This window comes from Notechis scutatus, chromosome 2 (genome assembly GCF_049901735.1).
Source record: "Notechis scutatus isolate UNSWTSFEM ecotype Mainland chromosome 2, rNotScu1.2, whole genome shotgun sequence".
In the NCBI taxonomy this organism is placed as follows: domain Eukaryota; kingdom Metazoa; phylum Chordata; class Lepidosauria; order Squamata; family Elapidae; genus Notechis; species Notechis scutatus.
The window spans coordinates 125,341,455-125,368,485 of NC_142010.1; the positions used below are offsets into that span (position 1 = coordinate 125,341,455).

At 35.2% G+C, this 27,031-nt stretch overlaps 1 protein-coding gene across 11 annotated transcripts in view; it reads right to left on the bottom strand.

Annotated features, from left to right (window-relative positions):
- HELZ (helicase with zinc finger) overlaps positions 1–27,031 on the bottom strand; it is a 126,613-nt gene that overhangs the window by 19,138 nt on the left and 80,444 nt on the right. For all 11 annotated transcript variants that reach the window (XM_087956102.1, XM_026678780.2, XM_087956099.1 and 8 more), the window contains 9 exons: positions 26,478–26,596; positions 23,230–23,375; positions 20,449–20,596; positions 17,079–17,262; positions 13,275–13,503; positions 8,630–8,834; positions 5,084–5,135; positions 3,501–3,703; positions 1,495–1,702 (listed from right to left, as the gene is read on the bottom strand). In XM_087956102.1, the coding sequence (XP_087812228.1) occupies positions 1,495–1,702; positions 3,501–3,703; positions 5,084–5,135; positions 8,630–8,834; positions 13,275–13,503; positions 17,079–17,262; positions 20,449–20,596; positions 23,230–23,375; positions 26,478–26,596 (1,494 nt within the window). The remainder of the gene's footprint in view (positions 1–1,494; positions 1,703–3,500; positions 3,704–5,083; positions 5,136–8,629; positions 8,835–13,274; positions 13,504–17,078; positions 17,263–20,448; positions 20,597–23,229; positions 23,376–26,477; positions 26,597–27,031) is intronic.

A 27,031-nucleotide genomic window follows, 5' to 3' on the forward strand; every position in this document is an offset into this window, starting at 1 on the left:
CCCAATTAACTTTTGAAGGACATCATCATCTGGCATAGTAAGGTGACAGCTCATACATCTACAATATTGGGAAATTCATCTTGGCACTCAATACTGTACACAGTAATTACTCTGCTTTTCAAGCAGTTAATGAAGCAGATTTTGAACAGCACAGCTTTAAGGAAAGTCACTCAAACAGCACAAATGAAATCAGAGCAATTTCAGTGTTGATACAGTCGTCAGTCCTTCAGTATTAAAAAGCTGCCTTGCTCTGAAATAGATTTTATGCTAATGAGATTATGCTTATTCTATGCTTATTGTTTCCTAATGGATCTGTCGGATTTGTTTTCCAATTTCAGCTGAAACCTGCTGATTGAAATGTAATAAAGCTACAAGCATAAGCATAGAGTCCAATTTCTCATTTTTATTTAAGGTAATTTATATATTTTTCACATCAACGCATTATCTACTATAATAGGGATAGTGGTGGATATATAGGAGCTTCTGATGCCCCAAAGATTGTAATAGAAAAATCCATTCTGTTCTCTTAAAATACCAGAGAATATTCTGCATTCACTTATTGCTCACTTGATGTGCTTTCCAACAAGAAAAAGACGGCATTTGTTTCTGGAGAACTCTGAAATATCCATATGATATTGCAGTTTCTAGGATTTTTGTCTGGTAAACTATTCTTTCTTCTTCCCAAAAAACCCAGTTTAATATTTCCTAGAAGAATAGCAGCATATTATAACCACTGCACTCCTCCATGAAGGAAATAACAATGTAAAATCCAAGCAGCAATGAGAAACATAATGAAGGAACAAAAGAGGAGAATCACTGTTTAAAGCAAGTAACCTTCAACTAGAACACTGAGGTAGTTTGGTCTACCAATAACTGATAAACTGAGAAGAGTCAAAGAGACAGTCTGAGAAATCAGTCATTAGGTAGAGTTGAGTGTCTCCAAAAAAAGAAAGACAGGACATTTACAAAAAAACAAAAACAAAACCCCACATATGATTTGAAATATCTGGCTTGTTACATCTGCCATCTTTTATATTTATCTTTTATTGACTTTATTATAATTTCTTTGATTGTTGTAAGGCAGAATCATTGAGTTAAGTGGCATACAATTTTAATAAATTATTACTGCTGTTTTTTGTCTGAGTTGCACTTCTGCCATATGAATCATTCTCTCTTATGAATAAGGCCAATTTTAGCATGTTTTGGAAAATATGCCAATAGATCATCAAAAATCCAATTTTACTCCAAGCATACCCCTACCATGTAATGAATTTTCTTCTAGAGGTTATTCTACCAACCAATAAACTTATTAACCACATCCCACTGACTAGGTAGTAAATGAAATATAATGATTATATATTCCTTATAAAAAAGCCAGTTTTTACAAACACATTTCTCAGTATCATTTAGAACACACATATCAATGTTAGGTTTTAACTTAAAACAAAACACCACACTTTATTCTCTTAAGAAAAAGAGAGACAGTGAACTCACTGTTTCGATTCAGTTCAAGCTGTTCTTTCTCTGAATGATGAAGCTGCTGTTGTCCTATACTAACTGGTGAATGATGTCCAAGACCATAGGGAATGGGGGACCCACGTCCATGTGCTTGTAAAAGATTCACATTATATGCCATGGCTGTTTGATGAGTAATGATTCGAGGATCAACTGCAAATCTACTCTGATACCCTGTCCATGGTACCTTTGCAATAAAGATATAAAACATAGTATCATTTACAATTTTTAATCTGAACAATAAAAAGACATCTAGAGTACCAATGAAATTAGAATGTTTATGCAGTTTTCTCTAAACAAGTAAATTACTCAACAAGAGGAACCAGATATTTTGAGTAAGAATCAGTTTCAAACTGAAGAGATCTTTGGGAATCAAGTTGTGAGAATAAAGACCAGACACATAGTAGAAATATACAAATAATATTGAATATAACACAGAAGACTCAATTATGGGACACAACCTAAAATCCCTCAGATAAATTGTGACAGGACAGCAGAAAGACCCTAGACTGGAAAAAGAACATGAACTGTTTATATCAACATGCAAATTCAGAATGGAAAAATGTTTTTTTTTAAATGGAAATATAGATATTTTATTATTGTTTTTTTGCAAAAGAAATGAATAAAAAGGAAAAGGAAGAAAAAATATAAATGTTAACAATGAAAATGTTATGTTTTTATAGCTTTGATGACTCAATTCTATGACAGCTTCCTGAGTTAAAAACTGAAGTCTGAAGATAAATCAAATATTATGGACTCCAAAAGATCCTTGACATTCAATCTTTTCTACTGATGATAACAGTCACTTTTTTTTAAGTTGCCACTGCTTTCGTTGTGTAGTTTATGTGACTATGATAAAGATTTCATTTTAGTAACTGCAAATCTTTTTGACTGAAATCTATTTATCTTTCAGAGAAACAATTCACCTTTTGAAGACTAGAAAAAGTACCGCTGTTGAACTATTCTTATTTTCCTGTTAAAAAATAAGTAAACTACAGTGGATCCTGAAGAAGCCCAAAACAAATGCCAATAGATTTAGTGTAGACTGCATAAAAATGTTGCCCCTTTTTATTAAATGAACCACTATGCTAATTAGTGTTTGAAACCAACTGTAAGTATGAGTAAAAAAGAAAAGAAAACTGCCTGCCAAAGATCAAATGATGGTTAACTTTCGCATGAGAACAAAGGAGAAATTCATGCAAAAGAAATATTTGAATTCAAAGCATGGTATCAGCTAGGTCATACTCTACTACATTCTCCTTGCAAATACAGGAGAGGCGAGGAGAATCTGGAAGAAATATTGCAGAGGCTGTTTGTAAGCTATAAGAAATAGTTACAAAACACTAGTCCTAGTCTTCTTCTGAGGTCTTCCACTATGCTTAACCCTATCCTTATAAAATGGGCACGCTGCCACAACCCCTTAACCACCGGTATGCTTAAAATTGATTAAAAATATCCTGATTCCTCTTCTTTAAGAAATGCTATATATAATATGGCTTTCCAGTTCAGGAAATGACAAAAAAGTACTTCCTCATCACAAAAAGTTACCTCCTTCCATTTTATCATCCAGCCATGTGTGAATTTTTGTACAGAACTTTTTCATGTTTGCATTTTGAATTCTTTAATATATATTCATTTTTTTCAGGCACATTTTGAAATATTTCAAGACAGTATAGTCTTCTAAATTTAAAAAAAAATATTTTAAGGTACTGATATATCAAATAAGTACATTTGCCATGAATGAAAACATGAATGAAAACATGGCATGCTTTGGCAGGTTGGAATTTGAGCACACAAAGTTCATTGGGCATTATCTGGATTGTTATACCTCAAACACTTAAGTAGTTGGAAGACTTATTTTAGTGGCCTTTTTATTTTATTAGCATATAGCTCTTCTATGAAAGCAAAATAGTATTTGTCAAACTTTCTTTGAGTAAGTGGGGGATGGAGGGGGTTGCTTCATGAACACCACAATGAATACTTACAGGTAAAGGCACAGACATGACCATATTTCCTCCGTAAACAGCAGGTACGTAAAGAATGCTTGTCCCAGTGTGAGGATCTATCCGCTGTACAGGACTAGGAGACTTCCCCAAGTTAGGATGAGGCCCAGGAGGAGGAGGGGGTGGCGGTGGTGGGGTATAAGCTCTGACAGGATTTCCAATTAAGACAGAAGCAGTTGGCTGAACTACATAAAAATATGAATGTGAAAGTTACGAGCATTCACTTTCACCTCAGCCTTCAAAAGACATTTATTTATTTATTTATTTATTTATTTATTTATTTATTTATTTATTTATTTATTTATTTATTTATTTATTTATTCATTCATTCATTCATTCATTCATTCATTCATTCATTCATTCATTCATTTCATTTATTTCACAGCAGCTGTGGCCAGGAACATATGACACTCTGACCGATTCATTGAGTGCATCAATTACACACAGTCTTCTTTGATAGACCCTACAGGTCTGGTGCCTCTGCTGTTGTCAGACAGCTACCAATCTCATTGGCACCAAACCTGTATAGAACTTTGCAGTCTAGGATTCTCTGTTGTATATTTAGGCCAACTAGCCCTTGAGAAGGGCAAATTAATTGTAGAAGAAATAACTAGGACATTGATCACCAAAATGCTATTAGCAGTGCTCTTGAATTCTATTCTCAAAATGTCTGTAGAGATTCTCAGTCATCCAGATCAGGGTTGTCCCAAAGGTACTTTTTTCAGGAGGAAACTGGGCTTTCTTGTTTTTTCTTTTGAAGACATTACACTTCTCATCCAAGAAGCTTCTTCAGCTCTATTCTCAAATGTTAGATAGCACTACTGCAGGATATCTATACAATCTAAGCCTAAGCAAATACAAAAGAGCCTGCTTTGATGCCCTCCCTTCAGTACAGCTGGTGGGAAGGTTTCATGGGGGACTTCTTATTTACAGAAACTTTGCCCTTGTGGATTCAGAGAGGTAGAATCTATTGCCCCTGTCCTCATACAGTGTCATCTTTATGATGCCTCAAGACATACTTTATCTCCCCAATTATCTCTAAATTTGGGGATCCATTCTGATAACTTTTATGTTCATTACTTTTTAAGTGATGCTAACTTTGCATTCACATGCCAAGTGGGCAAACATCTTCATTATGTCTAACTAATTATGTCTAACTAATGTCTAACTAATCTATGGTTTTATGATTATGTTTCTTTTTCCCCCATAATAATGAACTGCTGTATCAAATTATTTCTCTTTTCCTACTGTAAAGACTGATCAAAAGCCACTGTAAAGATATTTATCTATTGTCTATGTTCAGAATTCTCTTGAACTTTGGATCAAATCAAGACTATATGTTTTAAAATACTTTATTTCCCAAAATCAGAGGAGCTCCTAAATTTAAATAGTATAGGATCACTCTTGTGATTCCTTCCCAGACTCCAAACAGGGCTATGCATTCTGATAGCCTATGATTTTTACCTAGAAAACATTTAGTTTCATTGCAAAAACAAGCTTATTTCACATTTTCTAAAAAAAAAAAAAAACAACAACAACCCCACCATCCTCTTCCAAATACTTACCAATTCCATCAGTGTGAAAATGGTCACTATGGTTATGATGATGGCTTTTTACCTATAAAAAGATATTGGCTAGGAGTTAAATTATTCTACCTTTAAAGTTGATATAAACATCAAAGACAGTTAAGGAAGTTTTCAGAACTACCAAAATTATAGAATGCATGCCTATATATTTCCAGAAAATCACAGAAGATAATAATATTGTGTTCAGTGACCAAAAGATATTCCTGTCGTGCGGGACAGGGGGACGTTTGTGAGCCTTCACAAATCGTTATTTCTCTGCCTCAGAATCAGGTTTACATTACATGAATTGCAATGCTATACAAATGTTGTATTTGCTTAATTACATAAGATGTTGCAATGCAATACAATTGCACACTATGTTCGAATACTTGTAAGTTAATACTGGCCCTCTGATTAATGGGACCATTGGGAATATTAAATGGAGAGGAAGGGATCTTGTACAGCGCCATGCAGAAACAAGGTGGCATAAATAAAAGGGGATAAATAAAAAGCAAATAAAAACCCCCAATTCTTACAATAATTTTAGACATGCAGTAGAAAATACCATATGATCAATTTCAGAGAACAGCAGGGAACAAACTTAACCTAATCCTTGTAATAATACATGGAAGAACTATATAATTGAACAGTTGCACTGAAAATATTATCCTTGTTATATTGGTTATTTTTACAATTCTGAGTGTTTTACACTCTACAGCTGAAAGTGTACACACAGCAAATCAACTTTGATTACATAATACTCTTTGTAAATTAGGTTTTCTACTGGTATTTGGTCCAGCGCCTCAACCAATACACCAATCTGGCATATAGAAAATTGAAAAAAGAAAACGAAGTCTGTCTGTCTGCCTGTCTATCTAATCATCTTCTCTTGAGCAAATCAAAAAGCATTCACAAAATTTGTTGTTCTAATTTTTTTAAAAGAGCAGGTTGCAAGTACACCAATCCTTCTTGGGTTGATTCAAAAAATATGAAATTTTGGGCGAAGAATAGCCTTTGCCAAAGGATAACTGTTAGAATATCACTGTCAAGATCCTGTTTTAAACAGTCAATGTCTATGGCACTGCCATCAGCAGACTTCTCCTCCCACTTTTGTAAGAGGAATAAATATTTTGCAAGAAAGGAAAAGTCCTATGGAACTTGGAAATTGGAAACTAATAATGGTAGATTCAGAGTAGAAGTCAGAATCAGATACTGGCTTCTGCTGTGAATCTACCAGTATTAGTTTCTATTTTTCCAAGTTCTATAGAACTTCTACTTCTTTCCTGCAAAGTGCTACGTATAACATTGGAGAAAGATATTTGAATCGGCCCCTAGAAATGTAAGCATGTTTCCCACAAAATCAAGACAACCTTCTGACTAAAAAAGAGGCAGCTAACTAAAGCTCTGGCTTCTTAACCCAGACAATAATGCTAATCACAAAACCACTGGAGTAGGCCAGGGATGTCAAACTCGCATCATCCCAGCGTTGTCATGACTTTTTCCCCCTTCGCTAAACCGGGTGTTGGTGTGGACAGCGAGTGACACATCCAGCCCGTGGGCCGTGAGTTTGACACTCCTGGAGTAGGCAAACAGAAGATGCAGCAGATAACTTGTACTAATTTCAAGATGAAGTAAGCTCCACCAGCCTCATGATGGCAAAGCTCCCAACTATACAATCTAGAATGGAAGGGCCTTCAGAGGAGCAAAGTGCAATACAGTAATATAGAAGAAAAAATATACAGTGGAAAAAGAAAACAGAAAAATATAGTGAGAAATATCAAGGCAGGGGTAAGCAGCTATGGCCCCTTTATGACCTGTGGACTTCAACTCCCAGAATTCACTGAATTTACAGATTGTAAAGAAGTTGATCCAAGGTGACAACTAACTGGCTAACTTGTTTATGTCAAAACACTATTTCACTCTGGCCAGTTACAGTTTCATCTGAAGCAGTTACAGTTCTCTTTTCCAAAGTTCAGTAGAAGGCATGGCCACTGTAAGCTGCCTACTTGTACTAGGACATCTTGCACTCTTTCTCCAAAGATCCATTGTTTCTTACTAACAGAAACCTAGTTAGCCATCTACAAGGTTTACCATACAGCTCTAACAAGAAGACAAGAGAAAACCAAAAGATGGTGATTTTTCTCAATGCCTATTTTTCCATATGCTGTCGAGCACCAAGTTTTAAAACTCACTGATGCTTAAGAACATTACTTCCTCAGGCGAAAGGTCTATGTTGTTTGCCAGCAGTCTGAACACATTAATCAGTCTGTTTAAAAAGCCTGAATAAATATTGACCTATGAATAACAAGGATGAAAAAGAATGACAAACTGGTTCACTAGTTACTCTCTAAAGATAAGAGTCTCCAAAATGCACTGCAAAAGAAAAATTACATTTTAAAACGCTGGGGGCTATTACAGCTTCTTAGCATATTTAGGGTTAGATAAATGTTTTCTTAACTTTCTACAAGAGCTATCACTATTGATTACAATAATTCATACACACATACATACACACTCCTCAATAGAATATGGCACTTTAAAGGAGTTTTAGCTATTGTTTTTATCTCCAACCCCACCAAACCAAGTTTTTGACATTCATTTAGTTTGCTCGTAAGTACTAGGAAAGTTTATTTATGGAAATTCCCAGCTTTCTGTCGAAATGAACATAAGAGGTAGTTTACATCATAAACAAATAAATAAATAAATAAATACAACTAGTTAAAAATTTTTCAACAGTATCACTTTTACAGATATTCCTCAGGTTTCCTTGTTCAGCAACAGATCAAATTTATGATGGCTCTGAACAATGGCAATTTCCGAATAGTTTGTAAAGTTGCGATTGTCACATCCCTGCGTTCACATGACTGCAATCTAAGCGCTTAGGTGCTTGGCTCAAAATTACATCACAGTAAGCCATGGTCATACAAACTCGAGTTGCAATCTTCCCAGCCTTCTTCCCATTAGCAAAGTTAATAAGGAAGCTGGCAGGGAAGATCATAAGTCACCAGCTATAATCATAAGTTGCTCCTACTGTTTTTCTCCCAAAGATCCCCACCCTGGAGTATGAGATCCCAGGGATCTGGTGTTCGATAGCACTTGATGTGGCCCCTGCTGGCTCACGCACACTCCATAGCATTCATTCATAGCCCCTGCTGGCTCATTCACACTCTGTGGTGCTAGCTTGCAGCACTCACCTACCTGCCTACGTATCTCACCTGCTGGCCTCTACTTACACTCACTCTCAATATGACTGTATAATTTTAAGGAGAAAAAAAAAGAAAGACAATTTATAGATATTGTGTTTTCTCAGACATTCTACCAGCTCTGGCATGAATATAATGATCTCTTTCGAACACATATTGTCTTCCTGGACCCAAAAAATTGCTGCTTAAGAAAAGCTCTCTTAATATATGTAAAACTGTGTTATCTTTTCAGCCTAGTATTTTTCCCATTCTATGTTTTTAGGAGGAAGCACAACAGCTAATATGCTTTTCTGATATTTCTTAGCAATTCTTTCAACCTTTTCATCATTTTCTCAGAGGTTACCTTTGGTGGTGATTGCTGTGGTTTATTGGTGTTTGATGAATGCTGCTGTCGCAGAGCCCGTGGAATAAACTCAGGAGCCAGCGGATTCAATACATAGGTTTTCTTTAATTCCAGAGCTTCCAATTGAGCCTTGATTTGATCAAATGTGATACCGTGAAGACTTTCATTATCATGACACAGGGCAATAAATCTTTCCCAAAATTTCCTACAAGCCAACACAAGAACAACACAACAATGTTTGTTTTTCTAGATTAAAATTTAAAAAATTTAAAGTAAATCTTGAACCCAATCCCTTTGTTTTCAATACTATTTAATTAGGAGACATCATTTGAAACCTTCTAAAACTATTTAGCATTAACGTTTGAGCAATAGCAAAATTTATTAGCCAAGTTCTTCACATACAAACATCTGTCTTAGTGTTAGAATGTCTGCAAAGTGCCTTTTTTGTTTTTAAAGCACTCAGGTGGATTGTTCACACAGGGCGCATTTACAATGTGGCTGCAAGAAAAATGAATCAAATCCTGCCAGCTCCTATAGGTAACATGCTGTTGAATTTAAAATAAAAGATGGCCACAGCTCTGTCTGATACAGCTGCAATTTTACAAATATGTATTGTAGCCATATTTCAAAAGGTCTTGATAGTTATTGCAATATATTCTTGACTCACTTTAACAACCTTCAAATTACATTTACATTTCACATTATCAATGAAAATGTCGCATATTTCTGTAGACTTGATGAACTGTTTTAAAGTAAGACAATGCCAATAGTTCTCAAAATGTTGAAAGAACAAAGAATTTTACAATCACGCTGTTGCTTCGAAGAGCTGTGAAAAACCTGCATCTTTAACCAGTAGGCCTCTGGGGAGAGACAGTGAGATCTCTTGCTTTGTTGAGTTTGCTATCTTTTTTTTTTTTTTAAAACAAGTTTTATTAATTTTTAAAACACACAAATTATCATTATTCATTACATGTTTAAACCTTTTTCCCTTGTAAATTTAACAAGTCAGATAAATTATGATTCTATTTTAAACCATTTCCATATAATATACCAAAACCTCTTATTCAATTTCTCTTTACTTCTCTTTACTCTTATTCAATATCATTATTATTATTTCATCTGTTTCTTTCTGACTTAGTTACCATTATTCTCATTCTATATTTCTACAAGTTTTTACCAATTCTCCCCCAAAAAGACATATACACACAACACACAAAACATAAAAAAATCTTTTGGAAAGTAACTTGGACCCAGGTGTCTCTCTCTTCATGGACTTCAATTATATTCATGCTCATCTTACATATCATTACTTATTTTATTTACCATTCTAAGCCTTCTATATTAACTTCTCCACATATTTCACACTTCTTAATTCTACCTTAATTAATCATCTTAGTTTAAATCATTATATTTGTATCTTTTGTCCATTTTTTATCATCCCTTTGTCTCATCCCTTATGAAAAAAAAGAAAATCAGTTTCTCCTGAAATCATTAATCAGAGTATGATGCCTTTCTATCTCCCCCTAAGTTAATCAAATTAATCTTTAAAATAATATCTAATACCCAATCAGATTTTGCTTGGTACATTCTATCTAACTAATACATCCAACACAATTAAGTGCATAATTAGAGCATAAATCCAAATATTAAAAAGAAATACTATAATAAAAATTTCATAATAACATCAATACCATAATTTTATTAAACTCTTTAATTAAAACAATATTCTAAACCCCTCCTATTATTAAGTTTTAAAACCAATCATTTTTAAACATTTTAACATTTTAATCTCTTATCAACTCTTAAACCATTGCAATACTACCATCTCATCTTATGTACCTTGCAAAATCTTTTTACTTTATCCATTATCCATAAAAATTCCTTTTTTCCATTTAATTTCAAACGTTGTAGCTTTTTCTCCACCTTTTCCCTTTCTTTCTTTTCCCAACAAACCTTTCTACCCCCCTTCTTCTAGCCTCTGCCTTACCGGCTTCCCTTCTCTGTCGTATTTCTTTTCCCCTTTGTTTACAATCATCATATTGGTTTTGCACTTTATTTTTCCCTTTCTTAAATGTTTTTTAGATCTTAAGTCCTTAAATCCTTTAGTTTTCTTCTTTTCTCTTCTTTTCTTTTCTTTCTCTCTTCTTTTTTCTGGATCAAATTCTGAGATTCATTAAAGATGGCTCCTTCCTTTCTTTCTTGTTCCTCTGCTGTCTTCATCTGTTGTAATTTTTGTTGATAATTAGTAAGCGCCATTTCTAAGAAAAGGAAAGCTTCTTCCACACCATTTCTTAGTTCCTCAACAGAAAGAGCCATTATAAATCTTTTCTTTTCTTTTCTCCTTCTTTCTTCTTACAACAACCAGAATATTCAAAAGAAAATAAAAAAGATAAAACAGTCCCAAAGTTATCAATCAGTCCAAACCAAGGCAGAGTTCTCACTTTCTCCTTCTGGGGTGATATCAATCAAAGAGAAAGAAAGTCCAAATCTGTTTAAAGTCTTGTTACAATATATTCTAGTCTTCAAATCCTTAAGGCATCTGCTCCAACAAATCTTAGCATACAAATATTTTCTTTTTAATCCTCTCTCTTCCCACTCATCGCTTAAAACCAATTTCCACCTAAAAATAGGTTTCTTAATATCCAGTTATTTATTCCGTAGGAAAAGAGGGAAAGCTATCCTTTCAGCACCTTCAAGCAGCCGCTTTTTTTCCTCTTCTGGCAGGTATTATTCAGAAAGTCATACTTTTCAGGAATTTTATTAAATATGTCTTAGAGTCCTAGGAGCCAAGAAAAACTTTCTCCTCTCAATCACTTTCTCCACTTCCTCCTGCGCATTCTTACCCGGCTGCCAGCTTCTTTGTGGCGGCCATTACGGACCGCCGCTGCACCGTCCTGGGAAAAGGGGTTCTGCCGGCCAGGGGGGGTCTGCAGCACCCCAAACCCTTCTCCGGATCCCCTACCTTCAGCTGCCCCTACAGGGCAGCCTAGCTCCATACCCGGCTGGGTCGGAGCCCCAAAACGGCTAGCGCGGCAGGGATCGCGCAGCTTCGCAAATCCCTGCCGCCTCATGGCTTCGACAAACCGGAAGTCCCAGTTTGCTATCTTTTATCTTTATCTTTTATTGATTTTATTGTCATGTCGTTCTACTTCTATTAGCAGGTCTTTGCATTGTGTGGTTTTCTCCAGTTCTTTCTCTTCTCTTCTGCTGTCCCCCAGGTATTGCATTTTTTAAAAAATTTTAATTTTATATTTTCTTTCTCATCAACAATTAAGTTTTGTGGCAGATATTATTTCTGCTGAGACAAGAAGTAGGAAGGATGAAGCTGGCAAGGTTGAAAATGAAGTATCTAAGATTAACCAAGAACATTATTTATAAAAAAAACAAAAAACAACCGTGCAGGTGCCTTCACCCTCACCCAAAAGGCCACTATTGTGTAAAGATGGAAGAAAGAAATGTGGGGTTTAGACCATGAAGTTGCCATACAAGTATTAAACATCTACTTTCGATATTATTTTCATCATAAAACCTTTCTTTCACATTTGCAGTAAAAACAACTTATTTCTCTGAGTCTTCTCCTTGAATCTTCCTACTGCTGAGCTCATGCCTATGCTTTTGAATTCCTAGAGAGATGTATTGCTTTACTTAACATGAAATTTGAACAAGAAGCATATATCTAAGCTCTACAACTACTGATTAGAGCTTAGTTTTAACTACACCCAGATTACTCACAGAACACACCCCCGACTGTTAATTTGCTTGCATTCTTTGCAGCAATTTATGATTATCCTGCACATCTGCTTGCTGAGGGACATACCACAAGTACTTTTCCAATGGCTAAATGGCTACGAAAAGGATAACATGAGAGCAAAATTAACAAAGCTCTTGTAATAAATTTCAAGCAGATGGTCCTCCAATCCAGATCAAGATCACCACACTTCTTCTGAACAGTCTTAATATTGAAAGAGCTAACATCCCCAGAATTCTATTATAAGAAATCTTCAGTTCTAGATTCTGTTAATATACTGATAATTGATGGCGAGATTAAACACAAGACATTCATTACAGAGAGTGTGTAGGGAGACATGGATAGTATTTCCTCCTAAAGCTCACTTCTATCTCAAATTGAGAGAGAAAGTCTAAAGTAGGCATGTCCAACTATGGCAACCTTAAAATTTGTGGACTTCAACTCCCAGAATTCCCCAGCCAGCAGGGCTGCAGTGGCTCATGTGGTAACATGCTGGGCCTGCACACTGCTGAGTCGGCAGCTCGGCGGTTCGATTCCCGTGAGTGAATAAACTGCTTAAGGATAAGAAAAGAGCCCCCCCCCCACCGAATGCCTATAGGCATTCAGGTGTCCCGCAGGTAAAGATAACACTGCCCAAAAAAAATCCTTTCACAGAGGCAGGCAGCCACCTCGGTGACCCCTGGCTAACATGTGCCATATGCTAAATAAAATAAATACATTCTAGGAATTGAAATCCACAAGTCTTAAAATTGCCACAGTTGGACACCCCCCCAAAAAAATCTAAAGGGTCCCTAGACCTAGGGGAAGCAGACCAAGAATGAGAATCAATTATTAAAAACACAGTAAGCCTTTCATCGTTATGATTTATTATTTGGTCATACCACATATTGGTTGTACCTGCATCTTCCAATGGAACATAAAGCAATTGGATCGCCCACCACAGCTACTAGGGACTGTGCTCTTGTAATGGCTGTATTAAGAAGTTTGTAATTGGACAGAAAACCATAATCTAAGTCCTCTGTTGAATCTTCCAATAAATGTTCCTTCCGTTTCATCGCTGTTTGCTTGTGTTTGCAAGTGTGCCGGGTTCGTACTGTGCTGAGAAATAACACCCGAAACTGCTTTCCTGAAAAAGGAAGAGTATGGTATACTGTTAGCCTCTCTTCTTTTTTATGCTAGCAACATCACCACATAACTACATGTATTGACTTTTTACATCAATGTCTGGCAAGTGAATAACTATTGTTCACTTGAAAATATTTGTGCTACAATAATTAGAAAATAAATATTCTAGAATAATTACAAATAACAAGAACATTATTTGCTTTGATATTAATATTAATTATGCTTAATCATTGACATCTTCAGCGTTGTTAATTTCTTTTGCATTAAAAGCATTCATGCAGTGTGCCATATTTTACATATATACACAGTGTGTGTGTGTGTGTGTGTATGTATATATATGGATGGATGGATGGATGGATGGATGGATGGATGGATGGATAGATAGATAGATAGATAGATAGATAGATAGATAGATAGATAGATAGATAGATAGATAGATAGATAGATAGATATAGTACTATACAGTCATATACTGTACATATTTAAATGACATCTGTTTGGAACTTTTGCTTTAATTTTACTACTGTAGTTTACCAACGTTAGATGTACCGGTGGAGGTAATTTTCTATTTGCTCATATCCTTACAAATGGAAGATAACAGAGATTAAATTTACAAAGTAGAGTAGAAATGGGGAATTGCTGAGAAAATCAAGTGGCTTAAAGCAAACCTGAGACAAAAAAGCTAACTAAATAAGGGAATGGGAAATAAATGATAGGTGGGAGACAAGCAGGTATCTTAATCAGGTTGAAAAAAGGGTATGTACATGCGTGTTATATTCTTGGGTGAAATGTATGTAAATGAAGTTTGAATCTTCTTAGCATTAAGCATTCTTAATTTTTTTTCATAGATTCTAAGAACCATTAAAAACTAGATTCTTTTAGAACCATCAAAGGAAGAAAAACAGGAAGAAAATGCAACTTTCCTAGAGAAACAAGAAACAAAAATTAAGACCTTTACTATGATTCATAATCTTAGTAAAATTAAATGTATGGTGTGGTTTATTAGCATAATTGATTTGGTACTTTTTATAACCTGCTTCCACATAGAATTCTTTTGCAGAGTTCAACTGTAATCCTTTCCAACTTGCTATATTAACTGTTCTAGAACATTTTAACGATCATAGCTATTGCATATTGCTAAGGCCTTGTCTCAAAGGGTATCCCATGGTTTTTTAAAAATAAGGATGCTTAATTCTTAGATTTAAAGTTTTAAAAGTTTTTAAATACCAGTAATATTATAAATTGCTGTTGTACAGCACTTTAATATGATTCCAACTCCCAGCTAGATTCTTTTTTTTTAAATAAGAATTTAATTGATTTTCAAAGACAATACACAAACAAACAAAACATAAAACATGAAACATCTTTTCTGAAAGTTGCTTGATCCCGGGTTACAACTCTTCGTACAGACACAAATTCAAAAATCATATTCATTTTATATACCATTCCATATCTTGTTACCATTTTCAATTTTCTATATAGCTTCTCCCCTCTTTTAACTTTCTTAGTTTTATTTTATTTATCTCATCTCAGTTCAAATCATAATACTTATCATTCTTTGTCTGTTCTATTTCCAGCTATCTATTTGTCTTTTCTCTTTAAACAGAACTTCTCCTGTACACTGATTGGAGTATGACGCCTTTAACTCTTTCCCCTAAATTTATAATACTTAATATAACACATAACTTGTATTGGGATTCTGTTTAGTACATTCTAAAGTTACACAATGTATTTTATAAAACAAAACAAAAAAAAAAACACAAAGGAACAAATTTATGGGTATATGATGTAGTTAAAACAACTATCAATGCCAATAAAGAACTAATCATAAATATTAATATTCATTTATATCTTAAACATTTTACACATTACTTTTCAATTAAATATCATACTTTTATGGGAACACTTATACTTTCCATAGTTATTTCCCTCCCACATCACATATTTTAAATCATTATATCATTGAAATATTCCCATTTCTCCTACTTCAATTGTCTCATTTATTTCGTTGCCTTCTTTTTCTTCACAAAAATTTCGCTAAGTTACACTAAGTATTCTATCCCAATTTTGGTTACATGTTATTTCCAATTTTCTAATATCATTTCTAAATACACATATAAAAACACAATCTTATGTACCTTTACAGAATCCCTTTTTCAATTAAATTTACCCATTGTCTCTAAATGAATTTTGTTTCTTTACATCTTGCTTCCCACCATTGAGGCTTCTCATCCCTTCCTTTCTCCCTTGCTTATTCTTCCTTTTTACCCCTTTGTCTCTCCACCTCCCTTTTCTTCTTCTGCTTTCCCCCTTTCTGTTGTTTTCTAACCTTGTATCCACCTTTCACCTTATTTTTCTCTTTTTTGGTTGTTTTTTTCAAGTCTTAAAGTCCCCTTTTTCTTTTCCTCTTTCTCCTTTCCTTCCCCAAATAGAATCACTTGTTCATCGAAGATGGCTTCTTCTTTATCCCAGTCGTCCTGCTGCGCAGTCAGTTTTTCATAGGTACAAACCGCCATTTCTAGAAATTGAAAAAGAGTGCCCAAAGAATCTTTCCCTTCTTGTTCTTCTTTTTTGTATTTTTGATATTCAATGTTCAGTTCATCCACAAGTGATGCCATTGTAAAGAGAAAAAGTTTTTCCAAAACAACCACCCAAGTGCTTTTAATCAAGAATAATTCCCAAGAGTTCCAAAGTCACCAAACAATCCAAATAAGCTATTTCTTTTAGCACTTTTTCCTTTCTTCCATTTCTTTTTCTGGGGTTGCTGTTTAATCACAAAGTTCCAATTAAGATATATCTTTTAGAAGTCTTATTAATATTTAATAGCTCTTTAGAATTCTAGGCAATCTCCTTCTTATTTTCAAATTCTGCTCCAATTTTTCCCCCTCTCCCTTCCCACTTACAGCAAAAAAGATTTTTCTTTAAATGTTCAGAAATCCATATCCCTTTAGCATTTAATTACCTCCAATGGGGGTTTTCCGATTTCTCTTGGAGTTCTATCGCTGTCACGTTAGGAAGGAGAGTGAAAAGAAAAGAAAAAAAAGCTTTTCCTTTAACTTCCATTCGCCGCTTATCACACTCTGGAAACGATGTATCTTTGGCAAGTTTTAAGTTCCAGGGTACTTTCGCTGTTACTTTGTCCCGGTCAGCAAAAAACACTTTCACTTCTTCACAGCTCCTCCTGCACTTTCTTTTTCCGGCTGAACTCTTCTATGTGGTGGCCATTGCTGACCGCCGCTCAGCTGCCTTCGGAAAAGGGGGTTTAGCTGGCTAGGGAAGAGAGGTGCGATATCTCTCGACCCTGCCAGATCCCCCCTGTCTTCGCCACCTTCTACGGAGGTGGCTTAGCCCCGAAGCCAGGTGGCTCGGGGCACTTGGGCAGTGAGCGCAGGCAAAAACCGCGTACAGTTGTGGATTCCTGCCTGTCCCGAAGCGCTGCAAACCGGAAGCTCTCCCAGCTAGATTCTTATAGTCAAAGGTATGTATTAATTATCAGTGTAGTCACTAAAAGCTGAGCCTGACTTAATAGCATCAAATCAAATCAAATCAAATCAAATCAAATCATGTATTACTTACCCTGAACATTTAACACTCTTTCAACACTGACATCAGACAATCTTTTTTTCCGAAGTTCTGCCCGAATTCGGAACACTTGATCAGCATATGGTGTTACAACACCTATGCTGCCATCGTCCAACTTTCCCCAGGCGACTGGCCACTTCCTCCTTAATTCTTCAACACGTTCAACTACTTCAAATACCTTAAAAGGGGAGAAGCATGCTTATGAAATTGCTAGTTTTGTTGGTATAAGTTTTGCATTATGTTCTTGGATGAAAAGCAATGCAGGTTTTAGCAGAAGCCAGTTTTAACACCAGCATGCGGTAGGTATTACCTAAGTCTTTTCAAAAATATTTATTTAATTGCAGCATCCCCTATTTGACACTGACATGATTTTTATAATCTGTAAGCGTGTCACTTCAATTATTCATATTTTTACTGCATCCATAATTGCCTTACATATGCAATCAAAAAAAAACCCCATACAATCAATAAGGAACAAAACACTACATCTGAGTGGAAACTTTAATGAATATCAATAACTATAATATTATATATATTTCATAACATAATTTTATTTATTCAATTTTTTTTATTTATTTGTTATCGGAAATATTAAATAGCATGCATTATAAAATGAGTTTACTGTTCCGTCAGGGAAATAAATGTATATTTTAAGAAGCAGATAAATTACTTTCTACTTTAAGAACTTGTACAACACAAATGTTAGGATGCAGCAGTGGTTGCAGGTGCTGCAACAGTCATAAGTGTGAAAAACAGTCATAAGTCATTTTTTTCAGTGCTGTTATAATTTTCAATGGTCACTAGACAAACTGTTGTAAGTTGAGGACACCTGTAATTGGATAAAAATGCCAAATCCAGTCTAAATATCTGATTAGCTGTGTGACAAGCTACATAATAACAACAACAGCAGCAACAACAATAATAATAATGGAAAAGTAGATTGATTTTGTCTGATATCAGACAAAAAAGGAATATATTAACTGTTAAGTTCAGCATTGCCAGACTTTCCCTTAGTCTTTTAGTTGAAGTCTTCTCTTCTGATGAAAACCAATTTCAAAATACATAAAACTTTGATTCCAATTTTTGTGTAACCCCCCCCCCCCCAAAAAAAAATCAGGATCATTAAATCAGAGCAAATCATTTTATCACTGGATTGTTTTATCACAAGTTAAACAGCTCCGCTCTGAATGAAGAAAATATTCAGAGCACAGCTATTTAACCTGTGATAACCACAAATTTCTATAATCATCTGTTGTGACTAGTGTGTCATAATGAACAAAAAGAGGCACAAGAAGGAATTGAAAGCACATAAAAGATGTAGACATCCTCAAATATAATTCCTGATGACTTCATCGTGCAGTTTTCTTGACACCACTATATAAGTGGTCCACCCCTCTTTTCTCTCAGGACTTTTCCCGACTTCATAGTCTAGTTCACAGCACATAATCAGGAGTTAAACAAAGGAGAATAGAAAATCAACTGTTTTGTTTCTCTCCTTTTATGGAGAAACCCATTATACCATTTCTCTCAGAACACCTTGAGGGCTAGGAATCCAAGATCATGTGGACCAGGGTTTTATTGTCTCTTTTTCATACTCATAAAAGGAGTAATTTTAATGAAGAGCGAGAGAAGATGTACTGGTACAGATGTTATAGCAGCTCACTAAACGCTTCCCCAGGATTTATTCTGAGAATACAAACTCACTAAATTAAATGGAAATGAGACTTGTTTACTCCTATGGACAAGCTAATATTACACTGGTACAAATATTCTAGGAATATAACAATAAATAATAATAAAGAAGCCAAAGTATTGTATATAAATGTCCTTTCACACTGTCTTATTATGGATGGATATATCTTTTAAAGCCATATAAGAACCTTGGTGAATCAGTTCTATCTACAAATAAAGGAACTACATATGGAATGTCCAGAACCTAAACATTTACTAAGATAATTTAGATCTAATCATTATTTTTTAATTCTCTCTTTCTATAATAATAGTAATGGAAAAAAGGTTTTATTTTTGCCAATATTGCAACAGCTGCAGGAAGGAAACACCTGTCTTTTTCTGGAAGACAGAACACTAAAAATTAAATTCTCAAATAATTTCATAAAAGCATACTTTGAGACATAGCTATTAGCCAAACAGGTTCCATTTTCCATGCTATTCCTTAGATTCACCACTTGGACACTTTCCAAATATGTAGACTTCTGTGAGAAGAACCATTGCTGAATTTCTGAACTTTGTCTACGTATCTGGAGGATGCCCATATTGGGAGGGTTGATATAGCTGCTAAAATGATCTTACAAGAAAGAAATAATCTTTTTTATCTCTTCTTCTCTCTCTCTGTTATTCCTGAATTGCTCTCAGGCATATTTATGGTAAGAGAGCTCATGAGGCAGCTTGCAAAGCAGTTAAAAAACTATAAATAGGAAAACTGGTGCAAATATTAAGGTTGAGAAACACTGCATTAGGCAAGCTGTTCCCAAGACCAGAATTCATTTGGGAGAGAATTAATCCCCTGTTCATTTTGACTTTAAACAGCCTAACACTCCCCATATTTCAAATTGTGAAATTAAGAAGTATTTAAAAAGAGGCTGTTTCAGCTTAAATGAAAGATGGAGAAAGAAATAATTAATGGGTGTGGCATTCTAGAGATAACCTTTTCATGTTTTGATAAAACCGTTCTAACTCACAGACTAGCAACCTGTGGTCCCTGGACTAATTTCATACAATTTTTGGATTAATGTCAAAAGCCTTCTCAAATAAAGAGAAGCCTTCTCAAATATACTGTTTGCAAGGTATTTGACTTTTATATGGAGAAAAAGCCAACCAACCCCTTTTACAACAGAGCCAGCACACCACACCTCCCCACCAGTATTTATAGAGAGACGGCAGCTCCGATCATTCTTTGCTCGCACAAGCACAAAGCCGAAAGCACCAGCTTGAAGATGGCGAGTGGGACCTCGTTGAAACGTCACCAAGATACTCTCAATCTTACACGGGAAAAGACCCGAACACGCCAAAACCTGCATACCCACACCTGTGAAAATCTACGAATATATTTTTGGCAGAATCTCATCTGCCATCCTCAGGCTTGTGTATTGGGTTCTTTTTAATCTTGTGTGATTAAAAAGATTAAAAAGAACCCAATACACAAGCCTGAGGATGGCAGATGAGATTCTCCCGAAACGTCTCTATAATAAAAGCACAAATATTAAGACGTGGGAAAATACCCGAAGAAACCTAAGTACCATACATATAAATACCCATGAAAACATAACATACAATCCATATGTACGTACATACATACATATATATACATATATCAACAGCAATTAATTGAAGTCAAGTCAACTACCTCTGCATTATTGTAAAAAGCAGTGCTGTTCTTTTCTTGCACATCTTCTCCTCGTGCTGTGAAGAATGTCAGAGGATAAAAATCTTTGTGTGCAGGCTGTTTTCCACTGGCCATCAATTTGCCCTCATAGAAAAGCTCAGAAGTATAACTGCAATGGAGAGAAACAAAACAAAAAAGGGAATGTAGAAATATTGTATAAGGGCTGAAGCTGGATAGGCAGGAATCAGCAATATTCAGGCCAAAGAGAACTGTTATGTAAACATTCTGCTTGTTATTGCTTTGACCTGTGAATCAGACATAGTTTTACAACTTCAGTATGTTTTATGTAAATACATAGCAATGCACAGAAGCTGTGAATGAATGCCTCAGTGCGTATGCTGTTTTTAGCATCATTCTGAAATTATGTTTAGATTAATTCTGTTTTTCAATCTGATACTCTACAGAGGCATTGAGATCACCACTCCTAGATTTCGCCATCATCATGCTCAGTAGCTAGGAAGTATACTCTAACATTTCTGGAGAACACCAAGATGAGAATAGGAAAGGGTAACATTTTATAAGCAACTATTTGGGACTATTTGTTACAATGCAAATGACAGCTTACATATGTTAAAAAATCTCACAGAAAATAATCTATATGCATTTTTTTTTTCACATGCTCTGTGCTTGCTCAAATAAGGGGGAAAAACTTATTTATTCAGGGTAGTATAATATACTGTATGCCTAATTATATTTCTCAGACCATTTAGGAAATTTTATGTTAATAGAGCTATTCCTAAAAATCTTTCAGAAGTACAAGGTGAAACATGAAATTCTCCTTTCCTATGAAAGCAATAGAGTGGTCAATGTCTGGAATACTCTACCCGACTCTGTAGTTTCTTCCCCAAACCCCAAAAACTTTAACCTTAGACTGTCTACTATTGACCTCACCCCCTTCCTAAGAGGCCTGTAGGGGGCGTGCATAAGTGCACCAATCGTGCCTACCGTCCCTGTCCTATTGTTTCTCTTATTCTTCTTTTATTTTTCTTATATGTACCCATTTCATGTATTGACAACTATGTATACATTTATACTTATTATCTTGTAAACAATTGGCAAATCAAATAAATAAATAAATAAATGAACGGGAGGGGAGATCCTCCTCTAATTTAGCCATCAAGATATAATTCTTATTTACATGCTGTTATTTAATAATAATAATGGTGGTGCGACATCAGCAGTAGTGACTCTCTGAAGTTGCATGTGAAAACCTGCATAGACACAAAGATCCTATCTTTAAAATGCATCCATGATGTCTCTTGATGCAATTTATGTAACATTTTTCTGCCAATTTTACACAGAAAAGTTAACCAACAAAAGTTGCGATTTTATTTGAGCAACTGTATTTTGAGGGTGAAGGTTCGTTCTCCAAGCTTGTGGGTTGGTTTCTGAACGTTTCATCACCAGGCTAAGTAACATCTTCAGTGGAGTTTAGGGGATGTCAGTGTTCCTTTGTTTATAAGGGCTTCAGGTGTGGGGGTGTCAAGTGAGGGTCTAGAGATGGGTCAGCGGTGAGTCATCAGTGAGTCTTGTGATGGGTCTTGTGATAAGGAGACTGCATCAGGTCAAGGATCGTTGGGAGGTGAACTGCTGTTGTGGGGGGGGTTGCATGGGTTGGTTGAGGGTCGGTGCTGTTTCTGGTTGGCTGGGGGTTGATTTGGATTCTGAGGAGTTTGTAGGCTGGTTGTAGGTCAATGTATCTGTTGATGGAATTGCTTATGGTGTGCCAGGCTTTGCTGAACTCACCAGTGTGGCAGGTGGTAACATGGCCGATGATTTTTTGTGTTGCTCCAATTGAAGTAGTACTGTTTGGTGTTGGTGTGGGTAGAGATTAAACTCTGCTGAAGATGTTACCTAGCCTGGAAATGAAATGTTCGGAAACCAACCCACAAGCTCAGAGAATAAACCTTCACCCTCATCCTACACCTGAGCTACAGATATTCGCCACCATCTGTATTTTCTCTCATTTGCCTATTTCCTGCGTCAATGTCTCTATTCCTAGACCATGAGCACCATTTCAAACGTCAGTTTAGATTCAAAACCCCAAGAACTGACTTGTTAGAAAACTGCTTTCACATTGCCTTGTTTTACCAGTTTATACAAAGCGCACAGTCAAGATCCTGCTTCTCAACTGAACCACATCAAACTGAACAAGTACTGAGGTCAGCATGCAATAGCAGCCTTCAATCTAGCAAACAAGTCCACATACTTGAAAATTATCTAACCAATTTGGCTATTCTGCTGTTACACGTAATCAAGTGGTTCTACTGTACTCGTTCTAGCAAGAATTGACATTTTTACATTGCAAAAGAACTTGAAATACAAGTGGAAGTACAAATTTTATGCATTCCCAGTTTACATACTGCAAAATATTGTTTTGCATTTGGTTCATGAAATGTCACCCAAACTCTATTCAATATTTTTAGTGTAAGGACAACATAGCCAAGTTTCACTGTAAAAATAAAGGTCTGCTTGTGTAATATTGGAGAAAGATCAGCTTTAGTATTACAACAAATTACAGGCTATGGTGGCATAAACCACAATTAAAAAGCCCAAGTAGGCCATTCTTCTAAATCTCAAAATAATGCAGTATTCTTACTTATTTCCTATATTTTTTAAAAAAACAGTAACCTTATTATGCTAATCTCTTTTCAACTATTTTGGAGTATAATGCCAAAAGCTTATGTTAGACACTTGCACCAGCTAAGCAGAGTGTGATACAGTGAAAAAGTTCACACCTACTTGATGATAGCTTCATGGGAGCGATAGTTCTCACACAGCAAGATCCTGCATGGAAATTCTGCAGGGCAATGTTCATAAAGACGATCAAGCAATGAAACATGAAGATTTCTCTCTCTGGCAAATTCACTGTACACAAAAGGACTAAGCTGTAACCGAGAAAAAAATCAAAAGAAAGATATTATTTTATAACTGAATATTTGTTTAGAATGTTATCTCAACAGGAAACTAATGACCAACCTGTAAAAATGGTATTAAATTTATGTACAGTGAGGAAGAAAAATGATAACACTATATTAAGTCATCTCCATTTAATTTTGTGTGTGTGTATGTGTTTGTGTTTGTTCAGCAGTTTTCACACACACACATACACACACACACACGAAAACTCTGTTGAAGCGAAGCAATATGTTTCTAAAGCCTACATTTGCTAAAAAAAAAAACACCAAATCAAAGAATTATATAGTGCTTATGGGGGAAGGATGTTATAAACTTTCATAAACTTGAGTGTATTTATTTCTTTATTCATCAAAATGACAACCAAGCTTTTTTCAGGTGCTCAAGGTAGCAAACACAGTCTTTACTCCTCCCATAACAACCTCATTAAGTAAGTTGGACTGAGAGGAAGTAACTGGTTGAAATTAATCAAGTAAGCTTTCATGGTTGAGGCAAGAACCTGCTCCGAGACCAACAACTTAATTATTGTACAAACTTCACCACATGCACAAACTGGTAATCAAATGAACGTAGTGAAAAATTTCTAGTCAATTTAGATGTCATTGATTAGATATACAGATAATCATGCCAAGTACATCTATTTTCAGATATAATTGCCTCCTCTTCATCTAGAAGTTTTTCCCCGCACACACACTTAGGATTTTCGTTCTGCCTTTCTTTTTCTTCTCCTCTAGTACTGATCTGTATGCTTTTTAGCTCAAAGTATTTCTCTGAACTTTTCCCAGTCTAAAATAAATGCTTTAACAGCTCTAAAAGCCTTTTGTTTTTAAATTTTCTACTGTGTTTTACTGTCATTTACTGTCATTGTAAATGTGATGAAGGTCTTATTCCCAGTACTTTCTCTCTAATTTTCACCGAAATAATTATGATCTATTCTTCTGTGACACTTCTTTTTTCATGGTAGCTAAACTGTTTCTTGCTCCATTCAAGATCACAAAAAGGGACCAATTCTAAGCTTCTGCTGTTGTTTACATATACTGCTTTTTCTGTTTTTAAAGATTTTTAAAAATTATTATCCATATTTTCTCTTCTGCTACTTTTTGTAGATCAGGTCTTTGATATCAAATCCTCTTTTCTTTTAGGTAGTGATTTCAGTTTTGACTATCACTTTTTAGCTTAATAACTGTATTACAGTATTTTCTCTATGTGATTCTGAGACCAAATCAGTTAACAGATTTTATTTCTTGCATAATATGGAGATTTTGCTATGGGCCAAGATCACACTACTGTCCAGAAAAATTTCAACTTGCAGATCCCAAGGATTTTATTAGCTAGGAAGGATGAGTATGTAGTAAGCAGGGTTAATGACATTGCTGCATGTAGGACTGTTCCACTGGTAGATAAATCAATGCCATATTATGTGAGATATGTATTTTCCCATGCTAAAGAAGGATTGATGTCGGGGAGTGGTGCTTAATTCACAACCGTCACTAATTCACAGTTGGTAAACTGGTAGAATGCCTGCCTTTTCCACAATTATATCTAGTGTGTCAGCTATGCCTCTTCCTAAACTGACTGGACTCAGGATGATTAACCACGTTAATTACATGCCATGTTGACTAATGCAACATGGTGCATGTGGGGTCATCCTTGAAATGTTTCTGGAATTTGCAGTTGATGCAAAATATTCATGGGATTACTAACCTATGCAATAAAAGGGATTACATAATGCTGAACTGAAAGACTTGAACTGGTTGCCACTTGCCACAATAGCAGTGGGATAACAGAAGCTGTGGGTAAACAAACATGATTCAGATTGTGAGTAGAGTTAAGGAAGAAAATAGTTTATAAGGAAATCATTGGAAAGTCAGAAAATGCCTGTACTTAAAATGGAATCTGCCCATTTCCCACCAGACCACTGCCTACCCCTAAACCTACTATTAAGTAATTAATCAACAAAGAGAACATAAAATGCTGAATTCACATTTGCATTTATATCTTTTAAAACTTTTTATTCTTTTATATAATCTCCTTCATTGGGCCAGCCTTCCTTCGGGTGAAAGAGTAATTTTTGTTCTTTTTTTTTAAGGGAAATACAGGTTTTAATATTTACATCTATCTATCTATCTATCTATCTATCTATCTATCTATCTATCTATCTTTCTATCAATCAATCAATCAATCAATCAATCATTTATCTATCTCCAGCCTTTATTATTAATGTTAAGCAACAAATGTTTTATTTTAAAAAGATTTATTTCTATGGGACTGATTAGGATGAAAAAAAGACAGTCTCACAAATGAAGGCAAATATATGGATCCTAGTATAAAGTTACAGGATCCAATCTGGATTGGTCACTGGGATCAGAGGTTTAGTCTTCTGGAGCCCTTGGGAGACTAAGAAGACTAAACCTTAGGCCCCAGTGACCAACCCAGTTTGGATCCAGCAACTCTTACAATCTGGATAAGATATTCACCACCATGTAAGTCATCCCAAAGGTGTTTTTTCCCCCAAAAAAGGCAACTAGACTTTGTCTTTTCTTTAAGATGTTCACTTCTCATTCAAGAAGCTTCCGAAGAACTGAAGAAGCTTCCTGGATGAGAAGTGAAACATTTTCAAAGAAAAACAAAGTCCAATTGCCTTTTGAAAAAAGCATCTTTGGGACAACCATGATCTGGATGATTGAGAATGTCCATACAGAATCACAAATATGGATTCCACACTTGGATCCAGATTTTAATGTTTGGGTTTCAACCTTCTGTTAAAATATGTATCACCACTGTATTCCTTTTGACACTTATAGAATATTATCCTACCTTACCTAAATACAGACACAGGTTTTAGTGAGTCTAACAAGTCACTATATTCCTGTCAATTGCTTTTAGTAGAGTTTGAACTAAAAACTTATGGCAGGATTTTAAGCTAAACACTTCTTGATTTATGTTTCATTCTCTTAAATCCTACACCAAAATAATTCTTGAAGTAATCATTCTTCTACACTTTATAACTTGCAAACAGAGCTAGATGTTTTTTTAAAAAAAATTGGGATAAGTTCAGAAATAGACATCATTACCTGCATATGGTCTCCAGCCAAGACAATTCTTGTATTTTTATTTGCTAGTGCTAAAGGCATAATAGTCTCACACTCCATTGCCTGTGCAGCTTCATCCAACAGAATATGTGTAAAAAACCCTACAAAGCAGACACGGATAAAATATTAAATAGCAAGCAATGAAAGCTGTGATAATCTTATGAAAACATTTAGCTTCAGCCCTGTGAATGAGATTCAGTGTTGGCTGTAATCAATACAAAGTCTCTGATAAAATAATTTTGATAAATTATTTCAATTATTCTTGTTATTTTATCAAAGGTGGGGCAATGACAAGTTAAAAATTTAAAATCTTTAGACAAGCAAAAGGTATCCCCCGGAAACTCCTTTTTCTCATCCATACACAAGTCTCAAAGAAGTAAGGCAAGATGTATGAAACACATTATTAAGAGAACTGATATTGAATATGGGAATAATGTCTGTCATATCTGTCTGAACTCTCTTATCATCTGCTTTCTTTTCTAGTGTTTTTAAATTGGAGATCTTGACTTGTTATTCTGGGAAGGAAGTGTCTGTCC